This window comes from Fundulus heteroclitus, unplaced genomic scaffold (assembly GCF_011125445.2).
Source record: "Fundulus heteroclitus isolate FHET01 unplaced genomic scaffold, MU-UCD_Fhet_4.1 scaffold_45, whole genome shotgun sequence".
In the NCBI taxonomy this organism is placed as follows: Eukaryota; Metazoa; Chordata; class Actinopteri; order Cyprinodontiformes; family Fundulidae; genus Fundulus; species Fundulus heteroclitus.
The window spans coordinates 1770958-1791565 of NW_023396868.1; the positions used below are offsets into that span (position 1 = coordinate 1770958).

Below are 20608 nucleotides of genomic sequence, written 5' to 3' on the forward strand. Positions count from 1 at the left end.
GAGATTCGACATGGCACGGTAGCTCCATAGTGATGATACAGGACCTGAAACACCATGGAGTCATTGATGAGGGCGATAGGAGCTCAACTGCAGGGTAAGTTATTACAATATCTGACGTTTGTTCCATTCCAAGGTGAGGGAACGCCGACAGCGCTTGCCTCGCGGGCTGTGAGCGGAGTCCCCGCGGCGCCAAGAAGCACGACCATAACTGAGCCGTAACGTCCGTCTGATGGCTCGTAATGCGGCCGTTAGCTTGTTGGAACCACAGCTGCTTCCCTAGGAGCAGTGAGTCGGGATTTGCGGCAAAGCTGAAGTGGATCAGGACCGCAACCCGCACCGTTTTCAATGTGCGTCTGTGGTTAGGTCGTTCTTTCTCCCACATAACAGAGACGTTTCAACGACGTATGCTTACCTTCTGACAAGCCTCGCCCGGACAGGTTGAGCTGCCCGCTTTTCCTGGCTGCCTTTAGCAGCCCGTAAGGAATAGTTACTTCCAACTTCGTGGCTCGAAAACCACACAGGCTGTCCACTTTACCTGTCCTTTTGAATCGGGACATTTTTTTGAGTGAATCTTCTTCTTCTTCTTCTTCTTCTTCTTCTTCTTCTTCTTCTTCTTGTGGAGTTTTATGGCGGTTGGCAAAACTTTAAGTAGCATTACCGCCACTTACTGGTATGGAGTGTGGTTCTTAATGGTCTATCTATCTATCTATCTATCTATCTATCTATCTATCTATCTATCTATCTATCTATCTATCTATCTATCTATCTATCTATCTATCTATCTATCTAGCTTAATATTCTACTCATTTATATAATTCACTCCTTCTATAATCAAATTCTATGATATAATTTAGTTTTCTTTAAATATTGAATAACTATATAGCAGGTGTTTGTTCATGGCAAGTAATCAATAAAACAACTATAGGAAGTGATCATTATCCTATTATGATTGAAATAAAGTTAAATATAGAAAGGTATTGTATAAAAGGGGTAACGAAATGGTGTTTTAAGTCAGCAGATTGGGAAACATTTAGGAATAGTAGTGAAATGAAAATGTTAAAAGTGGATATGAGCAGTAGTATTGATCAAATAAATGTTTCTATATGTAATGCTATCATAGAAGCTGCTAATCAGGCTATAAGGAAGAAAGGTGGGGGAAGGGAAAGAAGGTTGGTGCCCTGGTGGACATCAGAATGTAAGGAGATTATCAAGAAACGAAATAAAGCTTTCAAATTATTCAAAAGAAATCACAACTTTCAGAATCTGAATAACTATAAGAAATTACAAGCAATTGTAAGAAGAATTATTAAAAATGCAAAAAGAGATTATTGGATGAATTTCTGTAATTCAGTAGGAAGGGAGACAGATATTTCTAAGGTGTGGGCAACGTTTAAAAGGATGAATGAGATTAAAAGTGTGAGTGGATATCCAATATTAAATGATGGAGAAATAACAGCAGTTACCGACAGAGAAAAGGCAAAAATGTTGGTAAATACTTTTGTTAAAATTCATAGCTCTGAAAATATTAGTGAAGAAGGAAAAAAGGAAGAGAAAAGACTATTTTAGAGAACAAGGATTTATTAGAGCAAATACAAGATACAAGTAAACCGTTGAACATGTTGTTTACAATAACAGAACTGAAAATATAAATTATCAGCTACTGGAAAAGATAACATTTATTATATTATGATTAGTAATTTAAGTGAAACTTCTAAAAATATTTTATTAGAAATGTATAATAGGGTATGGGAAGATGGGGAATTGCCAAAGAGTTGGAAGGAAGCCGTGATTGTTCCAATGAGAAAACCAGGGAAAGATGAGTCAAAACCAGGAAATTATCGACCCATAGCTTTAACATCCAACTTCTGTAAAATAATGGAAAAAATGATAAATAAAAGATTAATATATTATATGGAGAGTAAGGGACTTACATCGTCTCATCAGAGTGGTTTCAGGAGAGGTAGAGGTACAATGGATCCAGTTTTATGCTTAGAGCATGAAATTAGAAAGGCCCAAGTGAATAAAGAGAGTGTTGTGACAGTATTTTTAACATTGAGAGAGCATATATGATGTGGAGGGAAGGGTTATTAATTAAAATTAGAAAAATGGGTATAAATGGTCATATGTTTAGATGGATTAAAAATTTTCTAGAAGAAAGACAAATACAAGTGAGGATAGGGAAGGATTATTCTGAGAGTTTGAAAATAGAAAACGGGACACCACAGTGAAGTATAGTAAGTCTGTTATTATTTTCAGTGATAGTTAATGATATGTTTAAAGAAATAGAGGGTGGAATGGGATTCTCATTATTTGCTGACGATGGAGCAATGTGGAAAAGAGGAAGAAATGTAGACTTTATTGTAAAGAAACTTCAGGGAGCAATTGCAGTTGTAGAAAAACGGTCATATAAATGGGGTTTTAAATTTTCAGTAAAGAAAACTAAAATAATGTTTTTACAAGGAAAAGAGTTGATGAAAAAACTAACTTAAAATTATATGGTCAGGAATTGGAAAGAGTTAAACAATTAAAATTTCTTGGGATGTGGTTTGATGAAAGAATGACATGGGGTGTGCATGTTAAGAAAATAATTGATAAATGTAGAAAGGTACTAAATATAATGAGGTGTTTAGTTGGAACAGAGTGGGGAACTGATAGAAAATCATTAAAAGCAATTTATACTGGGTTAATCAGGTCAGTACTTGACTATGGATGCATAGTCTATAACTCAGCAGCAGATACAAACCTCCATAAGTTAAATATTATTCAACATCAGGCTTTAAGGATATGTACTGGAGCGTTTAAAACATCTTCAACAGCAGCATTACAGGTTGAAATGGGAGAAATGCCTCTTAAAGTTAGAAGGGATCAATTATCATTAAACTACTGGTCAAATTTACAGGGGCAAAGGAAGGATCATCCAACACTAGAGGTGCTTAAACCTGGATGGGAAAAGGAAAAGAAACAATTAAAGAGCTTTGGATGGGTAATAAACACTAAAGTTAATGAAATTAATTTAAATCAGTTAGATATATGTCAGACAGTTCCGTTAACATCAAAAAATACATCTAATAGGGTAGGGATAGCATTTATTATACCACAGTTTCATATTAAGGTAGGAAAAAGGATTAGTGATGGAGTTTCAGTGTATACAGGAGAAATGCTAGCTTTGCTTTTAGCAGTTCAATGGGTGGAAGAGGTAAGACCATTAAAATCTATCATTTTCTCAGATTCTAGTTCATCATTAGTCAGTTTGCAAAATAATCAGTCAGACAGTAGACCTGATATATTAATTGAAATACAACAAACACTTTACAGAATAAATATGATGGGGCTAGTAGTACATTTTGTTTGGGTTCCGGCACATAACGAGATTAAAGGAAATGAAATGGCAGACAGGAGGGCTAAGGAGAGTACAAATAAGGTAAGGGTAGACATTAATGTTAGTTTTGGTATAATAGAAATAAAGGGTATAATTAAACAAAAAGCCAAAGAGAGGTGGCAAAAGTTATGGGATGAAGAAAAGAATGCAAGGTGGCTTTATAAAATACAAAAGAGAATTGGACCAATGAGAAGATCAGAAAGGAACAGGAGAGAAGAGATAATTATTTCACGGCTTAGAATGGGACACACTGGATTGAATAGATCATTATTTTTGATAGGGAAACATCAGACAGGGGAATGTGACTGTGGGGAAGATGAGACTGTGGAACATGTCATTTTGAATTGTAGGAAATATTGGATTCAGAGAAACGAGTTAACAAGGAAACTTAGTAACATGAAGTGAAACTTGATATTGTCGATTTATTGCAAAAGGAATCAGGAAGCAGAGGATATCAGGTTATATTTGAGTTTTTGAAACAGATTAGGTTGTATAATAGGATATAGGTTTTTTTGTCATGTGGTCCACACTCCATACCAGTTGGTGGCGGTAATGCTAACCTAATGTTTTTTGCCAACCGCCAATAAAATTCAAGAAGAAGAAGAAGAAGAAGAAGAAGAAGAAGAAGAAGAAGAAGGTTTCACGCGATATCTTCCATGTTGACCTTGCTACGGCATATCCTGTAGGTACAGATCGTGATGGGGTACTGGGATGTTCCAGATGGGACTGACTGCGTGGAGAAGACCTGGATCACCACCAAATTGGGCACAGCTCTGGGTAAGTGTTAGGCTGCAGACGGTGAACTGTTTGGAGGGGTTAGCAGACGGCCTGAGCAGCTAATGCTATCGCTTCTAAGCTAGCGGGTTCATAGAACCTGCAGCGCTGTCCCGAACTAGCTGGTGAAAATTAAAGCAGGGTAATGGTTACTTGAATTCACTTGTAGAGTTGCAAAGCTACAGAGAGCCAATGTTGTGTTCCCAGAGCCGAAGTTTAGGAAGATGGCTGAAAGAGCTTAGTTTGAATTTACTGCAGACCTTTACATCTCCTGGGTCCGGTTGTTTCTGTGACTATCCTCATGTTCAAATCCCCGATCAAGTGTTGTGTACGCCATTCTGCGACCACCGTATTTTGTGACTTTGGTGTGGCTCTGGAAGGCGCTGTTGCTTTTTCATAGCGTGACTCGGCCCGAAGAAGAAGTAGTTACGCCAAAAGTTACGCCAGTAGTGAGATCATAAGGGTGCCGGCCGGGTTTTTGTTAAAAGCTTTCATTACCCCCTAAACTTCAGCTTAACATCTAATTGTACAAGAACGTTCTCTTTTCTGCAATGTCTGTGACGTGGTGCATGATTTGCAGCACGTCACAGAACAGATTAAAATGATTAAGAACCACAGCGTGTGCGCGCGTCTGTTCAGGGGATGATGGGTCAGACGTGTTGGCCTCAGCTGTCGGTCCAAAGGTGTTCACTCGGATATAAAATTTGTTCCTCTTGCTTCGGGAACTTGACTTTAGAGCGGATCCAATCAATTTAGTCTAATTCTTAACCAACTGGACATGGAAGTACAGTAAAAATAAACGCGTCTGTGGCCGTAGTTTAGGAGGCAATTACAGTTTTTATTAAAATGGTACCAGTGTACCGGCGAAATTCACTTCCCCCTGTGTCGGGAGCGCGCATTGCAGCCGTTTTCACGGTAAAACAACTCATAAACATGTCAAGGTTGTAACATTCAGTTTAATCGGCAGGTTTTGTTTACAAAATAAAAATAAATAAACGAGGTCTTCTTATTTTATTTATTTTAAACGCCAAGATAATCGGCCTTTACCAACTTTTGTCACTTAAGCCTGACAAATAAAAGTAAGCCACCAAACAGAGTATTCCAACACGTAGTGTGTATTTATGATTTTCTATCGCTGAAATAAGAGGATGGAAACTGGTTGATTGCAGGGCACTAAAATGAAGACTTCCTGGTAAATCCCGTTGTAATGTAAAATATGACAGAATACTGGATTAAGGACATTTCTAGTACACTACATGCTATCACACGTAACAATTTCTGAGAATTTGGAGACAGTTGCTCTTTATTTCCCAAAGTTATGGGGGAGGAGAGGAGAGAATGGATATTTCAGCTGCCTGAAGACAGCGTTTATTCATTTTTATTTTACAATTTTGTAAACGACAGCTGCCGATTAAACTGCATGTTACAACCTTGACATGTTATACGAGTTGTTTTATCGAGAAATCGATAAGAAGCGCCGTGAAAGCGGTCAGACCCGCCTCTCTGGCTGCAATGCGCGCTCCCGACACATGGGGGAACAGATTCCACAGGGGAACTGAATTTAGCACAACACCGGACATTTATAGACATCTTTATGCTCTCTGGTGTAACTTTTGGAACTTTTGGCGTAACTTTTTCTTCTTTAGGCCGAATCACGCTATGAAAAAGCAACAGCGGCTCCCAGAGTCACGCTAAAGTCACAAAATCCGGTGGTGGCAGAATATGGTGTACCGCCTGTGCTATAGACATTGGCCCTGTCCCAATACTCACCATACACCCTACGCCCAGTGGCGCTGCCCAATACATTTTTTGTTTTGGAGGGGGGGGGGGGGTGGATTGGTGCATAGGGATGTTTCTTTAACTTGCACTTTATTAGTAAGCATTAGTAAGGCACACATTCTCATTTTTGTCACAGTACTGTTCATGTGTAGCCTTTTGATCTCAAAAGAAGTCTAAAAGTAATTTACAAGAAAATCTTTTTTGAAATGGAAATTATGTAACTGCAGCGCTCAGGGATATGAAGGTGCTTTTTTTCCACAGAAATGAGTGCAAAGGTATTTATCTGAGTTTATTAAGTAAAATAAATCACTTCTCTGTGTCACTGTTCACCTGTCATTGTTATCTAGGACATTTATGGTGATCATTAATAAAAGCCACAGATATATAAATTCTGACCACAACAAAAGTAAATAATCTACACTGGTGCACAGACATAGTTTCTGCGGTTCAGAAACAAACTTGCCCGGTCTTCTAACACAGGAGGATGGTGAGTAAAGAAAACGATTCGGGGCTCCTGCAGCTGTACGACTGTCACAGATTTTGCATGGCCTACCTGATTTTGCTTTGATTTAAAAAAAAAAAAAAAAAAAAAGTAATAATTATTTGACCTACATACGTCCTTACTAAAATTGAATTGGTGAGTTTGCTTGCGTCTTTATCTGGCTGCTGATGTTTTTCTATTAACTTACTGTGACTGTGCAGTGAAGCTAAAAATAAGCATATGGACAGGTTATATATAACATTTGTCAAAAAGAGTAGAAATGGAGCAAATGTCGCTTCACCTCCTGTCCTGGATGTCACAGACACAGTGCCTGCACCTGGGAATCTCGGTCCTCCTCCTCCCCAGCATAACGCAGACTTATGATCACGCGAATTGGGGTTAGGAGTGAACCTTGGTGTGTAGGGATAGGATTTTTCTTCCTTTTTATTATAGTAATTTGTGAGAAATAGGCTATGTAGGCATATCTCTGTTTGTTTGTGAGAGTGTGTCACGACGTGAGCACTGGGCCATACTTGTTTGGTTGAGGACCTGACCTGCAGGTTTGTAATACGATGTTGCTAATTTTGTGCGCCTCGTCCATCATATCGTAGGAGTAGTGTTGGTCAGGTGCGCTTTGTGCACCGGCTCCAAATATAATCCTGCAGACGCCCCCAAATTCAAGTAAGGTGGTTAACAACAAAGTTTACTTTGAGGGAAAACACCAGGAAATGAACAAAGCTTTTATTAATCTCAATAACTGATTTATCAATTTAGTGTTTAACAAGCGCAGAGTCGCTGACGTCACCCCAGCACACAGGGTTTATAGATGCGGAGTAATACACAGGGCAGAGCCAATTAAGATCACACATTGTTAAAACAACGGAAACGTCAAGTTTGTAACACAGCGACAAATCCATGTGCAAAAGTAACATTTATGTCAATTACAAGTATGTGACCTATTTATGTGGGAAATATTACCAAGTCCAAATCTCCTTAGAATCTTCCATAATAACCCTTCTTTCCGTCTCTGGCAAAGCAGAAGCTGCGGTGCGCTTTGTTCAGCTCCAGGCATCAGACAGCTGTTTGTGGATATGAAGCGCTGATTAAGATGCTGTTTGGAGACCAGATGGAGGCTGAAGGAGCTCCACTCAGCTGTTGCGTTTGACATGAGTACCGTCATTGATACACAAACCGGTAGAATATTGATTAAAAAGGGTGTTTTCATAGTAAATCTTAATTTTCTTATTAAATTAAGAAAAATAAAATCAAAGATTTTTCTTCTGCTTTGTTGTAGAGCTGTTTTTTGCTGAATTCTGTTGACAAAACAAACATTTTTCTTTTATTTTTATAATAAATTTCTTTAATAAAAGGAAATGTCAAATAGAAGTTATCCATTACAACGGTTTTGTGGGTTTCTTGGAGAGATTATGTGATGGCTTTTTATTTATTTTTATTAAGGTTTTTACGGCACTAGTGGCTCGTTTGTCATACAGTGGGCTGGCAGGAAAGGGGGTACGAGAGAGGGTAGAGAAACATGCGGCAAAGGACCATAGGTCAGAGTCTAACCCGGGTCGGCTGCATCGATGTCTAAGGCCTCCAAACATGGTTTGTGCGCGGTAACCACTGCGCCACGCCTGTGACAGCCATTTCTGTCTGAAGCCCCATTTCCACTAGCCTTGTTAAACCGATCCATGCCGAGCTTGGTTCTGACGACCGTTTACACATTATCCTAGCACGATTCCCCGCCTCCTTGTGACGACCTACAGTACTACTGCTCTCTAGGATAGACCAGTTATTGTTTTGATCTGGGTTTTTCGCGCATGCGCGCCGGACTGGTAGGCAAAAGGCAAACACAATGGCGGACGCAAACAAAGAACATGAGGCGTTCTCAACGTATTTTTCTTTAGATAACGTATCACAAGCGAGTCTGTGAAATGCTGGCCAAGTGTTCCGTACGGCGACATTATACAGCTACCGTATAAACACGGCAGGCCAGTACACACGAGAGAGCATGAAAGCTATGAAACCACTGGACAGCTACAATTATTTTATATCAGGACGTGTTCAGACATGTTTGTGTAACATACGAAAGCGGAGTCGGACACAGACAGCGCCTCAGCAAAGAGGAAGACCCGCCACCGGTAGGTTAAAAAAAAACATTTTTCACAAAGGATTATTTTGGTATTTTTATCTTATTAATCCTTTTCACAGACTCAGGCCAGAGAGTTTGCATACATTGTACATGTAGGTATATTATTATGAAACAAATGTTTACGTCTTGACTGAAGTATATATCCTATTTTTTATTTATATAATTATTTAAGTAGAACAATGACTGGAGGAGAATTAAGTTGTATTTACCGGAGATGAAGTACAGACTGCAAATTCTGTCGTGGTGTGATGGCTCCCACAGTCCATTGGGAGTGTCTGCCTGCATATTTCTTCGTCCTTCGGTAAACGAAAGAAACGTACATCCGATGATTTGGAATGCCTCTGTGTGCAACCGGCAGCACAACAAGTGGTAGGCATTGTTTAGATTTAAAAAATAAAAAAGCTAAAAGCTCTAATTCACCCGTTTTGTCACGGTGGTAGGCGAGAACAGTCCTGTTGTTGCCTACCTGCGAGACCCGGATGTAGCGCTGACGTCACGCGTGAATTGGTGTATTGAAGGAGGGACTCAAGCAAATCAAAATGGCGGCGCCCGTAACATTCAGGAAGTTATGCTTGGTTATAATTGCTTTTTGGGGATAGTCAGACGAAGAAGGCAATCTTTGGTGAATTTACTTGAGAGAGTCGGCTTTTGAGACGTGGATAATGGAAACGAACGTCTAATAAGGATTTACAGACGCAGGAAACAATGACAGACGTTGAGGTTCATCACGCTGCTAAGCAGAATCATCACAGGAAACCATGTGGTACGGTAAGGAAGCTAGTATTATTATGAACGTCTGAAACCGCAAAACTAGTCAGCTGACTGTGAGGAGATGACGCAGTCTGCTCATGCGCTCTTATCAGAGAGCACGGTCCGGTTGTGTCTGGCACATTCCAGTTCAGTTTGCGATCCATTTATACTCGATAGGTATCTCAGTTCCCGAGCTGGGACTGGTCTCGGCATGGTTAAAAAAAGGGTAGTGTAAACGGGGTATGAGATTGTGTTCAGAAAATGAAATGACCTCGCCAGGCTACTTCTACAGGTCCTGTTTATATTTTTCTCCTATTATCTTAAAGATGTTCACACAAACATAGAAGTTCATTGCTATTGCTTTTAGTGATGCACAATATTAGAAATTTCAACCGATATCGATAATTTTCTGCTTTTCATGGCCGATACTGATAAGTTCATATTCAATATAGTTTTTGCATAATCTGCAGCTTGTGCTGGTTGCAGCTATGAAAAGCATTATTTAGTAGCTCTGGCTTATCTATAACGGCACACAAAAGGTTTTTGGCTCTTCCAATATTTGTTTTTTTATGCCAACACACAAAAGTGGTAATTTGCTTTACATAACAAAAGACACAAATCAATTCAGAATACAAAGAGAATCCCTTGAAAATTACTGAACAGATATGTGGCTTAACTGCAAAGGTATTTGTGAAGTCAAATATTTATATCAAATATAAAATGATGCCTTTACATAGTCAGAGAAATAAAGTGCACCCTCAAAAATAACCACAGCAAAGGTCAAAGAAAAAAGTGCAACTTCTTAAATGTTCAGACGCACATACACATGTCAGCCTCAGTTCAAAAAATGTATTAAAGTAAATAAAAGTGCATCCTCAAAAATTAGGCGAAAAATCAACAAAAGGTTGCCTGACTACATGGGCATTATAGATTTTTTTTTTTTTTTTAATATTATAGCTCAAAATGAAATATTAAATGTTTTAATAATTGTCACTTTCTACCAAAAATTTAACCCCCAAAACTACTTTTACTCTAATTTCTACATAGTCTTTTCTAATTTCTAGGTGAGTGCATCAGTGGTGACTTTTTCATAACAAAAAGAGCTATCACAAAAACAGGGTTCTTTACTGCAAGTAACAGCAGCAAAAGACAATTACATTCATAGAACAACACTTGAAAATTATTGAACAGATCAATGGTTTTAACTGCACATTGCCACACGAGTACACAAGTACCCTGGAGTTACAGTATCAGCACATGCAAGCCGTGCTAGACAGTTCTCTTTTAAGGATATTACGCTTCTGCCCCTGGTGCAAATAAAGGCTCTGGAATGACCTGGAAATTTTAAACCTTTTTCCAGGCTTAAAAAAACTGGGTTTCTCTCCGGGTACTCCAGCTTCCTCATTACAGTCCAAGAACAAGACTGTTTGGACGTTTGGTTAATTGGCCTCCCTAAATTCTCCTTAGGTGTGTGTGTGTGTGTGTGAGAGAGACTGGTTAGTTGTTTGTCTCTGTGTTGGCCTGCAACAGACTGGCGACCTGTCCAGGGTGTACCCCGCCTCTCGCCCATTGATAAGCTCTTAAAATGTCTCATTAGACAAGGATTTTGCGTTTGATATTGGAGCATCTAACTCCTTTGGACTGGGAATTAATTTTGAAACGCATAACTGGATTTTTAATTTAAGAATTGTGGTTTATGCAAACATGAGTCCCACATCTGGACTCGGATGTGCAACAAAATTTGGTCCAGACAGTAAGATTAACTTTACAGTTAAATCAACTGTCAGACTGTTGGTTACACCAAACAACTTGATTGATTCAAGCATTTTAATGTATTATTTTTGTAGTACAGTCTATTATCACTAGCTGAGAAAATTTTGGAGTTAACTTCTTTTTTTCTTTTCTTCAAAAGTCTAAAAAATGTCACAGGTGATAATTCTCATGTGTGCAGCGCAAGCTGTGTTTACAAATGCCCACTCTGCAGGACGCCAAAATGTTGTGCCATAACCCACGCTTTTAAGTTATTTAATGTTTAATAAATAACTGTGTCTGTTAGGTATTGTCCAGTGAATATCAGCCCAAAGCTGACATTAGCACAATAATTGAAAGGAATGATTCAATTCAATTCAATTCAATTTTATTTATATAGCGCCAAATCATGAAACATGTCATCTCAAGGCACTTTACAAAATCAAGTTCAATCATATTATACAGATTGGGTCAGATTATACAGATTGGTCAAAAATGTCCTATATAAGGAAACCAGTTGATTGCATCAAAGTCCGGACAAGCAGCATTCACTCCTGGGGAACCGTAGAGCCACAGGAAGAGTCATCTGCATTGTACATGGCTTTGCTGCAATCCCTCATACTGAGCAAGCATGGAGCAACAGCGGAAAGAAAAACTCCCCATTAACGGGAAGGAAAACCTCCAGCAGAACCAGAACCAGGCTTAGTATGAACGGTCATCTGCCTCGACCGACTGGGGTTACGGAAGACAGAGCAGAGACACAACAAGAGAGACAAAAAAGCACAGAAGCACACATTGATCTAGTAATCTGTTCTACATTAGATGGTAGTAGCGGGTGATCTGTCTTCTCTGGATGATGTCACAGTTAACAGAACGCCAGACCAGGTGGGCCTACTATGAAGAAAAAGAGAGGGAGCAAAAAGTTAAAAGCTGAAATGACGACAGTCATTTCAATGTAATACAATGCAAAACTGGAGAACAGTAGACTGAAGAACAGTAGAAATCAGTAGAGTGAGAAAATTAGACCCTGATGTCCTCCAGCAGCCTAGGCCTATCACAGCACAACTATAGAGATAGCTCAGGGTATGAGCCACTCTAACTATAAGCTTTGTCAAAAAGGAAAGTTTTAACATTAGTCTTAAAAATAGATAGGGTGTCTGCCTCACGGACCAAAACTGGGAGTTGGTTCCACAGGAGAGGAGCCTGATAGCTAAAGGATCTGCCTCCCATTCTACTTTTAGAGACTCTAGGAACCACCAGCAGACCTGCAGTCTGAGAGTGAAGTGCTCTGTTAGGAACATACGGGGTAATCAGAGCTCTGATATATGATGGAGCTTGATTATTAAGGGCTTTATACGTTAGAAGGAGAATTTTAAATTCTATTCTTGATTTAACAGGAAGCCAATGAAGGGAAGCTAAAATTGGAAAAATATGATCCCTCTTGTTGATTTTCATCAGAACTCTTGCTGCAGCATTTTGAATCAGCTGAAGACTTCGAACTGCATTTTGTGGACTTCCTGATAGTAAAGAATTACAATAGTCCAGCCTTGAAGATTCAAGCACTAGCATTCTTTAAAAGCAAACTCTGCACAAAAAAGGAGTGACAACTTCTCTTCAATTCAAGCATTTAACAGAAATAAATGAACACCACTATATAATGCTGTTTATCTGAATTAACACTGTCTCAATCAACAAATCCTCTCTACTAGGTTAGTGAAACTTAACCAAACTACAAAGCAAGATCAAGATAAAAAGAAGTGAAGGAACTATGTACACACAAAATAAAAAGGCTAAATAAAATATTTGAAAACCATCATCGGAATGATTCAGTGAATCCTGGTTCAATGCAGATCTAAGAGAACCGAAATTAATCTTAAAGAACGTGGAATGAGATCAAATTAGCTTAATTAATTTAGAACAACATTTGATAGGTATTCCAACTCATTCACAATGCAAATCCTAAGTTAAAGAAAACATTTGATAAAACAACATTTTAAGGAATGATTTGGCCTGTAAAATCAATAACTTTTAGGAAACTCGATTTTTATTAATGTGATTATTTCTTGGAAATAATTAGACTCAAATTGGTAACTTGGGAAGCTAGAGGGAGCTGTAACGGTTGGTTATTAGCTTGATGTAAAGTTACACAAAACACCATTAGATCGACATTAATCATCCCTATTAATGATGTGCTAATGCTCTTAGCACTATCAAACGATGATGGAGCTAAACGAAACAAACATGTTAAAAAACAAACTGTAGTTGCATAGACTAGGTGGTAGCACTAATATTATCTGGGAGGCTAATAGCGCTATGCTAGCGGGCATGCTATGCTAATTTAAAAAGACTTTTAAGCTCTATTTGGTCGTAATGAGCAGACAGGACAAAACAATATTAATATCCCATCGGTGTATGGGATAAAGTTTGTTATAACCACAACCTTAGCAGGAGCTAGCGCTGTTAGCTTGGCTTAACTTGGTCAGACTTTGAAACAAAACAAAAGCAAAACTTAAAAGCGAACAATAGCGTACCGCGAGCGAGCTATTTTTAGAAACGTAACGTCACGATGACGTCACATCACGTGGTACGCAGTAGGGCAAGCTTGCATTGTCCGCCGCTGTTTCGCTGTAAAAGAGACGTGCGTTACCCTTGGTTTTACTCGGTAAACGACTGCTTTTTCCAAATCTAAAACCATGGTTTTTAAACATTGTTGCTATGGAACGTGCAACAGCGACTCGAGGTACGCTGATCGGCCGCATATGAAGGATGTTTTCTTCAAGACTGCCAAGGAGAAATGTGTGCGCTGGGACCGGTGCGGTCGGCCTACATATGTAGCAAGCATTTTGTTGGAGGAAAGGGCCCAACCGAAGAACATCCTGACCTAATTCCAGCGACATCAAGTAGTGAACAGGTAAGAGTATTTTGGTGGCCGACATGTTAATATTGAAGCGCCTGCTACTATGATAGCATATATGCTATCATGGTAGCAGGCGCTAACATGATACCCTGCTACCAGGATAGCCTACTCAAAAACATTTCAAATGAGACAAACATTTAACATATACCGATCCCTGGACGGTGATTACAAACAAAAAAAACGGCCGACAACGCCATGAACGCAGCGCAGGAAAAAAACAAAACAAAGCTTACCGTTCGATCAACTCGGCCCGTTTTCCAGTTATTTTAAGCCCTCGACACTCAAGCCATCGTTTGAGCTGAAGGTTGGTGTGTTCTTCGACAGTTCGACCAGTAATCCGTGCACCTGGGACATCGTCGAAAGTTTAACGGCTGTAAAGTCGGTCATATCGCTGGTTGCTACGGGCGTTCTCTACCTGTATGTCCTACCAAAGCGGCAAAAGGGGCGTTGCTCTTGAGACGGTGACGTCACGTGCGCGGTACGCTATTCTAAGCTTTCACTATTCACTTCTCTGCCAAACCTCTGCCTGTGTTCGTTCGGTTGATTTTGGGTGGTCCGGTTGGAAGGAGATGCTTCAGGGTAAAGTCTGTTGTCTGGTTGTGGCAACAAGGCAGCAGGGATGAAAGCAGTTTGGGCCAGCTGGTCTGTGAATCCAGGCCTGGGATCAACAGGGTCCTTCCTGGATCTCCGTTCGGCCTGTGAAGGGGGGAGGGTCACAGCGTGGGCGTCCCTCCTGCAGGATAGTGGATCGGCTCCCAGGTCAGCTTTCTCCTGCAAAGCTTAGACAGACAGATCGCTGATTTGATTTTGATGTTAATTTCACAGAAAACACTTTATTCAGCTTGGTTGACTCTGCAGATGCTTGTGAGTCTCCGAGCCCCATGCGTCCGTATGGGTGGCTTGTTGCCCCAGTGTCTCCTTGAGAGTCCGCAGGCAAAGAGGAAGATAAATCCGAGGGTGGCTTGGTACTTAGCGGTGTTGGTACCCTCTGCTGTGATGGGCAGTCCCCTGGGGGCCTGTAAAAGTCTCACAATTCATCGGCTTTAAACTTAGTCTGATTTTTATCCTCTGTGGCTAATTGCACAACACTGAATAGGATTACCAACTATAGTTTTAATGGAGGAGGCAGCTGTTAAGCCCAAGCTAACATAAACATTGACCCTAACCCCAACAAATGAAGCAATACTTCCCCTGCTCTCTGCATTGGGAGGAATCTCCCAAGCGTGCTGGATGTAGCTTTGATTTGTGTAATTTTAGTTAATCTGTCCTAAATGCATTGTCATTGTGTTTTTCAGGTCTGGTTGGTTCAGCCTATCACATAGTTGCATTTCAGCCTGACTCTGCCTTGGCGGCGGTGCAGAGGGCTACCAATGCAACAATCACAATGGGTAAGAACACCAATATATATATATATTAAGTATCCACAAGACTGGAAAGAACAAAAAAACATCAATGCAGCTCCATGTCTTATATACTGACAAGTTTTGCATTTTTTTCAGGTACTCAGAGCTGGTGACATGTTTAGTATTTCTGATTTCTCTCTAAAGGTTGTGACATAAAACCCTCAGTATTTTTTCCTGCTTTCTGGTTGAATTAAAAAGTACATGGATTTTGAGTTTATATTTTCTGCAAGCCATGATCACCTGCATTAACCAATAACTGTGGAGACTCTCATGCATGCACGTGTTAGCCCACCATCTCCTGCCAGTTCAGTCATTTAGAACTTGAATATCAGAAGATTTTCCATGATCTTTAAGGACAAGAGACCTTAAAGATCTTTGTTGTCAGAATGTCTTTATAATCAGTTTTTTGATGGTCCTCGTGATGTGCTCGAGTCTCCCACATGTATACAAAGAGAATAACCTGAAACTGTCCTGTCTTAGGGCAGCAGCATGCACCATTAAAATCTGTATTTTAAACTATTTACCTAAAGTCCTTTGACACCAAATGGATCATAGTTGATTGCATCAACTATGATCCATATGGAAAATCCCAGTAGATTAGCAGTTTCTGAAATACTCAGACCAGCCCTTCTGGCACCAACAATCATGCCACGTTCAAAGTCACTCAAATCACCTTTCTTCCCCATACTGATGTTCGGTTTGAACTGCAGGAGATTGTCTTGACCATGTCTACATGCCTAAATGCACTGAGTTGCCGCCATGTGATTGGCTGCTTAGAAATTAAGTGTTAACGAGCAGTTGGACAGGTGTACCTAATAAAGTGGCCGGTGAGTGTATATATACCCCCGCGGAAGAGGACGGGACTTGCCCTGCTCAGAAAATAGTTGTATGGGGGGGGGCGAAGACGGAAAGTTTTTGAAGCAACTTCCCCTTGGGCTTGTTTTTGAATTTCCCGTTCAAAAACAAGCCCAAAAAACCACAACCAATGCCTTGTCTGCTTATAAGTATAACTCACTTATAAGTGGACAAGGCAACACTGAAGCTCACATACACACATCAACACTCCTGCTGACAACCTATGGACCACAAGGCCATTTCATAGACAGTTAAGCAGATGTGCAGTGTGTGGTGTGTTTATGGTCATGATGATGAGGGATGTCATGGATCGTATAATGATTTCATTCTGCCGAATAAATGTGCCTTCATGAGACGTTGCAGTTGCTGGTTTTAGCTCTGGTTTTGTCAGAACCTAATATGGCTGTGGCACACTGGCCTGTTCTAATTTGTTGTCATTTGTGAAAACCCATATAAATGAAGTGCCCCGTCAAGTTTTTTCAGGTGGACTGTTTATTGCTTTTGGGGCAACACTTTGACTGATGTCCAGGAGGACATTACAAAGCATCATCCAAGGACTTTTTCCTCTGGGGTTGCCAGTTTAAGAAATATTTGTTGTGATGAATGTAAAGAATGCAAATTGACTTAAGCTGTGAAAACTAAATCATACCGAGTAGGAAAAAACACTTGTTAAATGATTTGTTCTGTTGGTCATGAACATGCTAAATTTAGTGCTGGACATTATGCTTTGAGCATCATAGCTGAGTACAATATTCCTATGCTTTCAGTCATATAACTCAACACAGATTTTAAAAAGTTGTTTATGTGCTGAGAAGTATAAAGGTCATTCTGATGTTATGTTGAACTGGGGTTTTGTGTTTCCAGCTTCTATGGGAGCCATCTTTGGAATGGCAACATGTCTCAGTGCTCAGGCCCGTGAAGCTCCAGATGACCCACTGAATTATTTTATTGGAGGCTGTGCCTCAGGGATCTTCCTTGGAGCCAGGAGTAAGTATTGGTTGGATTGTTTGGATTCCACTGTGCTAGTTTTTGCTTTTCAGCCCCCACACAACTAAAAAAACAGTTCAGTCTTTCTAGTATATTGTTGTCAAGTTTAAGGCAACTTTGACCGTCTGCCTTCCATGTGTTGTCATGTACCAAGTGAAGCACATCATCTGCCAGAGTAAAACCGCAGTTCATAGTGGATTTTGTTTATAAAGAAATCTGATTTGACTATTTGCAAATTGTCCTGCTACCACTGTGATGTGGTGGCCCCTTGGGTAGAGCATTGTGCTTGTGTCCTGGAGGTTCTGGGGTTAACTCCCTCAAACTGCTACTCTGGGTCCCTGAGCAAGACCCTTAACCCCAGATTGCTCCCCGGGTGCCGAACAATGGCAGCCCACTGCTCCTCAAGGGGATGGGTTAAATGCAAATAACTAATTTCATTAGAATGTATGTTGCTATGATAAAGATTATTATTAATTATTATTAAGTTGGGGTTCAAAGAAAAAAAATCTAATGGCATCCTTCTGAAGCGTGTGTGTTTTATTCTCATGTCTTTCTTTGCCAATATATGATTTACCATTTTTTTGACCTTTACTTTTTGTTACTTCTTTCTGTTAGCCAAATTACTACTGATGAGGACAGAGCTTTACTCAGGTTTTGCACCATGCTTGCAGGAATTACATTTTTTGTAAGTCCCCACATTTTAATACCCTGCTCAGAAAATAAAGGGAACCAGTAACTCCAAGTCAATCACAGTTCTGTGAAATCAAACTGTCCACTTAAGTAACACTGATTAACAATTAATTTAATTTGCTGTTGTGCAAATGGAATAGACAACAGGTGGAAACTAGAGGCAATTAGCAAGACGTCACCAATAAAGGAGTGTTTCTGCAGATGGTGACCACAGATCACTTCTCAGTTTCTCTGCTTTCTGACTGATGTTTTGGTCACTTTTGAATGCTGGTGGTACTTTCAGTCTAGTGGCAGCATGAGAGGGAGTCTACAACCCACACACGTGGCTTAGGTAGTGCAAGTTATCCAGGATGGCACATCAATGCGAGCTGGGGCAAGAAGGTTTGCTGGGTCTGTCAGCATAGTGTCCAGGGCATGAGGGCGCCACCAGAGGACAAGTATATCAGCAGACAACAACCTGCAGCAGGACCGCTACCTCTGCCTGTGTGCAAAGAGGAACAGGAGGAGCACTGCCAGAGCCCTGCAAAGTGACCTTCAGCATGCCACAAATGTGCATGTTTCTGCTCAAATGATCAGTAATACACTCCATGAGGGTGGTATGAAGGCCCGACATCCACAGGTGGAGGTGCTTACAGCCAGTGTCCGAAATAACTTCGTGATTCACCGGCCAGGCATATTTTTTACCCGCCAAAATATTAATCCTGACCAGACAAACTTTCATAAAAATTAAGGGTGAGATTATGTTAATTTTCAGGGGCGTGGTTGACTGGACCCTGGAAGAGAAATCTTTGTTTCATGACTTTGATAAGAAAATATTGTAGTTGATTATAAAAGACGATATGAATTATCAAATTCACATCCAGGCAATAAGAAAACACTACAGATTATCAATATTATATCCATGTTGGTCTCATTAGTGAATGAGGCAGAGTTTCATCAAGCCTATACCGTCCAACATTCTCCCCTCAGCTGCCACACTTAAAGCACGCAGGGGTTCACGCTGCGTCTTTACGCTGATCCAGCTGCTGGATAAACAGTGAGGGAAATGCATAAATAAAGACTGTAAAGGGCTCCTTTAGAGGGGAGAGAAGGAAAAATTAGTCTGAGCTAAAGCCCCTGATGTTACAATTTCCTTAAAATGACCCTTAAAAGTGTGCACCTAAATTATATGTAACGTAATTTTGCGCACCTGAATTCAAGCGCAAGGAACCACGCCCACCGAAGCACCGCTGGTTCTGTGTCGTTAAAAACAAAAGAGCATGAAACACAGCTACTGACTCTCCTATTGACTTTAATTGGGACATTTTGGTACGAGTGGAAGGAGAAATAAACGTAGTGATTCACGCTTTGAAGGCTGGCCGCTGATAAAAGCACCTGGCTCCGAGAAGGGGGGGGGTGGTCGCAATAAGAGCGGCGAAACACAGAGACACAGCACACATAGTTAAAAAAATGCAGAATAAATAAGAACAAAACTTACAAACAGACTAAATGGCGTTTTAGAATGCATCTGGTTAGCAGATCTGTTTTCTGATCCAGTGTTCTGAATGTGAAAGAAGCTGAAACAGCTCCGTAATAGGCGGGTCTAGACTGAGCTCTGGATGAAAAGAGCTGTGAACGGATCATACGCAGCCCAGATGGGTTTTGTTATTTATGTTATTTTTTTTTATTTGGTACAAACATTTACTCGCCATGTGGCAGCTAGCCCTCTGAAATTCACTCACCAAACAGAAAATTCACTTGCATTTGGCAACTGGCGATTGTTAATTTCGGACCCTGCTTACAGCCCAACACCATGCAAGACGTTTGGCATTTGCCAGAGAACACCAAGATTGGCAAGTTCACCACGGGTGCCCTGTGCTCTTCACAGATGAAACACTGAGTACATGACAGTCTGAAGATGCTGTGGAGTGATTTTTGTTGTCAGCATATTCAACTATGTGAAAAAAAAGTATTTAAGGATATTTCATTCATTCAGATCTAGGATGTGTTATTTTAGTGTTCCATTTAGTTTTTGAGCTGTGTATATAGCTTATGGTTGGCTGGAATAATGTTGAGACAAAAGAAGATTTATTTTGGGTCTTTAAAATTGTGGTTTACCTTTTTGTTTTAAGCAGATATGTGCAGATGTGACATCAGGATGAAATGTTCGGTTGATAAATGACTGCAGGCTAACTATTGGTGTTTGTGCTCATTTCCCCACAGCCCACAGTGCCATGACTGGAACGTCAGCATGTCTGGGTCTGGGAACACTGGCCTTTTTAACAAAAGCTGGTAAAATGGAAGGTTGGAGGATTGTTGGACCACCAAAACTGTAGGAGGCAGACTTTCAGATTAAACATTGTAAAAAGGCTTAATGTAATAAAATGCTTGTGAATCTAAACTAATGTCTGTTTCATTTTTAGCTGGAAACAAAATGTGTCGAGTGAACATAACATGAACATAAAACACAGTCATCTGATTAGTCAGCTAATAAACAGCCCATTCTGTGTCAGCATTCAGGTTTTATATCTAACTTCAACCTGGGTTGCTGCACCAGTCGGTGCCACCTCTCATTGGCTACACGGGGACTCTGAAATAAGCCCGGTCTGCTATCATAGTTCGACTAATGGCCTCTTTGCGCCGTTTGTTTTCATATGGTTTGCTTTCTTCCTAGGTCTTTTCTGTAAATGGTAAATGGCTTGTACTTGTATAG

The 20608-nt window shown here is 40.2% G+C and overlaps 2 protein-coding genes across 4 annotated transcripts in view; one reads left to right on the top strand and one right to left on the bottom strand.

Annotated features, from left to right (window-relative positions):
* Nucleotides 1-4471, bottom strand: part of lrrc40 (leucine rich repeat containing 40) — a 71452-nt gene extending 66981 nt beyond the window's left edge. Inside the window, exon 1 of one of the 3 annotated variants that reach the window (XM_036131668.1) lies at nt 4414-4471. In XM_036131668.1, the coding sequence (XP_035987561.1) occupies nt 4414-4456 (43 nt within the window). In that variant the 5' untranslated portion in view covers nt 4457-4471. Of the gene's footprint in view, nt 1-412; nt 604-4413 lie in introns of those variants that run through there. The other 2 variants (XM_036131669.1, XM_036131667.1) reach the window with 2 other exon arrangements.
* Nucleotides 3992-20296, top strand: ndufa11 (NADH:ubiquinone oxidoreductase subunit A11). The gene is made up of 4 exons (XM_012857567.3): nt 3992-4156; nt 15277-15369; nt 17104-17226; nt 20119-20296. Exons 1-4 carry the CDS (start codon nt 4078-4080, stop codon nt 20229-20231), a joined length of 408 nt encoding a protein of 135 aa, XP_012713021.3. The 5' UTR covers nt 3992-4077; the 3' UTR covers nt 20232-20296.
* Nucleotides 20297-20608: the final 312 nt, after the last annotated feature.

Coding starts and splice junctions, on each gene's coding strand:
- ndufa11 (XM_012857567.3), top strand. CDS start 4,078: ATGGGGTACTGGGATGTTCCAGATGGGACTGACTGCGTGGAGAAGACC. Junction 15,370..17,103: donor CAATGCAACAATCACAATGG/GTAAGAACACCA, acceptor TTGTGTTTCCAG/CTTCTATGGGAGCCATCTTT. Junction 17,227..20,118: donor GATCTTCCTTGGAGCCAGGA/GTAAGTATTGGT, acceptor ATTTCCCCACAG/CCCACAGTGCCATGACTGGA.